At 49.6% G+C, this 4,231-nt stretch overlaps 1 protein-coding gene across 1 annotated transcript in view; it reads left to right on the forward strand.

Moving 5' to 3' along the window:
* Positions 1 to 118: 118 nt before the first annotated feature.
* Positions 119 to 4,231, forward strand: part of SF3A3 (splicing factor 3a, subunit 3, 60kDa) — a gene marked incomplete at its 5' end in the record, with an annotated part of 6,691 nt that continues 2,578 nt past the window's right edge. Inside the window, 10 exons of the mRNA XM_010132043.1 lie at positions 119 to 171; positions 601 to 706; positions 1,115 to 1,187; positions 1,570 to 1,661; positions 2,083 to 2,165; positions 2,524 to 2,662; positions 2,970 to 3,038; positions 3,393 to 3,460; positions 3,798 to 3,905; positions 4,212 to 4,230. Coding sequence (XP_010130345.1) covers positions 119 to 171; positions 601 to 706; positions 1,115 to 1,187; positions 1,570 to 1,661; positions 2,083 to 2,165; positions 2,524 to 2,662; positions 2,970 to 3,038; positions 3,393 to 3,460; positions 3,798 to 3,905; positions 4,212 to 4,230 — 810 coding nt within the window. The remainder of the gene's footprint in view (positions 172 to 600; positions 707 to 1,114; positions 1,188 to 1,569; positions 1,662 to 2,082; positions 2,166 to 2,523; positions 2,663 to 2,969; positions 3,039 to 3,392; positions 3,461 to 3,797; positions 3,906 to 4,211; position 4,231) is intronic.

The following is a 4,231-nucleotide window of genomic DNA, read 5'->3' on the forward strand; positions in this document are numbered from 1 at the left end:
CCGGGCGTAGCGCGGGTCGGGACAGGCCTCTCTTGGTGCTGCCAGAGCGCCTGGGACGGAGCCGGTCTTGTCCCCGGTAACGCCCTTTGGCATTTGGGGCTTTCTTCTGTTTTTTTAGAGGTACATGGAAGTGAGCGGCAACCTGAGAGACTTGTATGACGACAAGGACGGGTAAGTGCCGCTACAGACGCCTCGGCTGGGGCGGGGCCCCGGGACGCCACGGGGAAGAACCCGGTGAATGTGTTCTGCAGGTGAAGGTGCTTTTAAGCCGTTTGTAAATACATGAGGTGTAACGCTCAAGCTGGAGTCCGCACCTGCTAGAGCAGGTTTGCGTTGGATACGTCATGCTGCACATACACGTTTGGTTGTTTTCCTGGTTTAAGTCGTGGGGGAAGTGGAGACCATGGTGTGTTCAGAGGGAATGAGGCCCAGAGCCTCAAGCCATGAGCCCCACGGGCTGTGAGACCCAACGTGGCTTCTTCAGGGTTTGCAGTCAGCTTTGCTGGGGCTTTGTGTGGTCAGATGCAGCACTAGACCTGGAAAAGACTGTGTCCATGTCAATGTGTTTTCGTTTGCACTTGTATTTGGTCCTTTTCGTAGCTTACGGAAGGAAGAGCTCAGTGCCATTTCGGGACCAAATGAATTTGCAGAATTCTACAACAGACTGAAACAAATTAAGGAATTTCACCGGAAGCACCCCAATGAGGTGAGGCGTTACCTGCTTCGGCAGAGCTGGTGGTTAGTGGTCTGGGGACGGACCTCATCCCTGCAGCAAACAGCCTGGGCTTTTCTCTGGTTCCATTGCCTTAGCAGACAGGTGTGAAGCGCACGAGAAGATGCTCAGGGTTGGGTGGTGTCAGGCAGCGCGTAGGCTCCTGCGAGAGCAGTGTGCGTGGGAGGCTGACGAGTGCTCTGCTTGTGCTGTGTTAGCTCAGGGATGTTCTGCTGGCTAAAGTCAGGCTTTATTTGTGCAAAAGCAAAGGTGACGAAGCACTTTGGAAACCTTTTCTGTCCGGTTTTGTTGTTTGCAGCTTGTTGTGATTTTGTATTAATTGTTTTGGACTTTAGCTAAATAATAATAATTTTTTTGTGTGACTTGTGCCTGTTCTTGCAGATCTGCGTCCCCATGTCAGTGGAGTTTGAGGAGCTGTTGAAGGCCAGAGACAACCCAAGTGAAGAAGCTCAGAGTAAGTTTGTAGTTTCTCTCTGGGGCCAGTTTAGGTGAAAATACGGTGCTTGCTTGAGAGGCGTGATGTAATGAGGAGCTTCATCTGTTTTGCATGTGTCAGTGTTCTGCTTCCTTTCACTAAATGACTTCTGAAAATTGTTCTCTTGTCATTTAAATTCTCTGAGCTGCAGCTCCCAGAACACTCCCCAGCAGCGGCACTTCTCCTGAGGAGTGTTGCTGTGCACTGGCATGGAGGAGCCATCAGTGTATCCACTAACGCTGTGAACACCTTCGTTAGGAGTTAACGAGTCCGCAGTTCATCCTTTTTGGGTTCTAATGCCCATCTGCAGTTGTAGAGAAGATTAAACTCGTGATAAGGCTCTTCACGATCTTTCCTACAGATCTGGTGGAGTTCACAGACGAGGAGGGGTACGGGCGGTACTTGGATCTGCACGACTGTTACCTCAAGTACATCAATCTAAAGTCCTCGGAGGTGAGTGGCCACGGGAGTCTGGGCAGCTCCTGTGCTTCAGGCCAAGGGGTTTTCCTTTGGTCTGTTCCGGGAGATTTGGTTTTGTGGTAAGTTTCTTTCCAAACGTCAATTTCAAACTCACTTTGCACGTGCAGCTTGGCAGCGTCTGCGTGCTGGGCGCTGCTTCGCCACTCTCCTCCTCGGCCCTTCTCAGCCGATGTGTCTGTTGCTGCTGTAGGGCTGGCCTTGTGAAAAGCCTCTGATCTATGCCCAGTACCCATGGGTGTCTGTCAGTGCACAGAGAACCCCAGGCCTCCGCAGCCCAGAGCAGTGGCATGAGCTAGTGCCTTTCTTCTGATCTGGAAACTAATTGACTGATTAATGGGGCATTGATTTGTCTGTGTGTGTACAAAGTCTGACTCGAACTATTTTTTGTTCTTAGAAGCTGGATTATATCACTTACTTATCCACATTTGACCAACTCTTCGATATTCCGAAGGAGAGGAAAAATGCGGAGTACAAGAGGTGAGCCTGTCTGCCTGCTGCTGCTTCTTCTCTGACCCCTGACAGAGGGAATTCGCTTTCTGAGGTCGTTAACAACCCAACTTTGCTCATGTGAGCTGGGTCACTGAGCTCTGGTGGCTCAGTCGTGTGCCTGAGAAAACACCCAGTGCAGCAGGAGTGTGGAGAGCCACATTCTGCTCTGTGGAAGGACCTTTCTTCATCCTTGTAACTGGTGCACCGGGAAACCGTGTGCTGAAAGCTGTCATCATCTTGATGACGCTTCGTAGCAGCGCTAAAGGGGCATCACTGTCCAGGGGCTGGGTAGAGAAGTGTGACGGAGGCTGGTGTTAAGGACCTGTGCTTGCAATTCCTCTGCCAGGTATCTTGAAATGCTTCTGGAGTACCTGCAGGATTACACAGATCGAGTGAAGCCGTTGCTGGACCAGAATGAACTTTTTGGGAAAATTCAGACTGAGTTTGAGAAGAAGTGGGAGAACGGGACATTCCCTGGCTGGCCGGTGAGCAGCACTAGGGCCCTGTGACCGCGCCATGGCTGTGAGGGGTTCTGCCAGTCGCTTGTGTTCGTGCTGACAGCACAGTGCACAGTTGCGAATCAGTTTAATACTAACCTGTATTTGAAAACCGGCACAACCAGTTTGAGACTGACCTTTTGAAAGGTTCACTGTCTTTCCTATTGCCACATGGCTCAGTTCAGTGAGAGGCTTCTGCTCTGTGACATGAACTGCTGTTCTTGAGGGTGGGTTGTTACCTTGCGTGAGGTGTTGTAGGATGGCACAAAGACCTTGCACCTGTTTTTTCTTGCAGAAAGAGACCAGCAGTGCACTCACTCATGCCGGAGCCCACCTGGACCTCTCAGCGTTTTCCTCTTGGGAGGTACGTGGTCAGTGCTCTGCTCTCAGTGCTAAATGTTGAGCAGGTGGAAGTTAATAATCTGGTTTCTTTTTATAATTGTTCTTGCTGCGCTCTTGCCTCTGGCTCTGTGCTCTCCGAATAAAACTTCAGTTATGCTTACGACTCAGTTTCTCCCATTAGGGGGATGGGACTTGGAAGATCTGGTTGGATTTGTCACATTCCTCGTTTTTCAGTGAGGAGCGGTGCACCCTTGACTGTCCTTCCTTGAATGCTGTTCATGGTTTTTTTCTTTTTTAATGAGTTAAAATGGACACACATCCATACTGTGTGTGTTTAATAGCTCCTCCCTTACTGTGATTTACTTTAATTGAACAGGAATTGGCCTCCCTGGGACTGGACAGGTTAAAATCAGCTTTACTGGCCCTGGGACTAAAATGTGGCGGGTAAGGTGCAGTCTTCTTTCAGTTCCTGTTCAGTTTTTGAGGTCTTCCTGCCTTGTGTTCCTTTACGGGTAGTTGTTTTGTCGTCTCTGTTGTACAAGAATGACTTTAATGATGCTTGAAAGACAGAACATTGAGAACCAGTCGGGGGATGCTGCCATCCACTGTTGTGAAAAGCGTTCTCTGCTGAGTAGAAGAATTTGGCTTAAGGAGTGGAGACAAAGATAGTGGGAAATCTCATGATCTCTTAAAAGCTAAATTCAGAATTTTGTGACATGAATTCAGACAGTTCTTGGGAAATGTAAAAGTAGGTTTGGACTCATCTCCCGCTGCTCCACAGGACGCTGGAGGAGCGTGCTCAGAGGCTTTTCAGCACTAAAGGCAAATCCCTTGAAGCTCTTGATCCTTCCTTGTTTGCCAAGAATCCAAAGACAAAAGGCAGCAAAAGGTGAGTCCCTCAAGGTCGTTCTGAGGCTGGTGGTACTCTCCTCTCCTGAGGAGTGTTCTGTGGGCCGCGCTCTTGCAGAGTCGTGACAGAGTAGTGGAGTATTGGAAGCTTGTTGTGTTGGGCCAAATCATCCTGAACCAGATGGGAGCTGTTGGAGCTGGGTTTGCCCGTTCATGTGCAGTTCAGTTTGCAGGAGCTGTTTGGTGCTTGTTCTGTTTCCTTGCTGTGTACACGTCAGATGCGCCGTCGGGAGTTTCGTGTACACATGGTGGTCACAGTTCATAAAGTTTCTTTATCTGTTTCCAGAGACACTGAAAGGAATAAAG

The sequence above is a fragment of the Buceros rhinoceros genome, unplaced genomic scaffold, assembly GCF_000710305.1.
Source record: "Buceros rhinoceros silvestris isolate BGI_N320 unplaced genomic scaffold, ASM71030v1 scaffold15892, whole genome shotgun sequence".
In the NCBI taxonomy this organism is placed as follows: Eukaryota; Metazoa; Chordata; class Aves; order Bucerotiformes; family Bucerotidae; genus Buceros; species Buceros rhinoceros.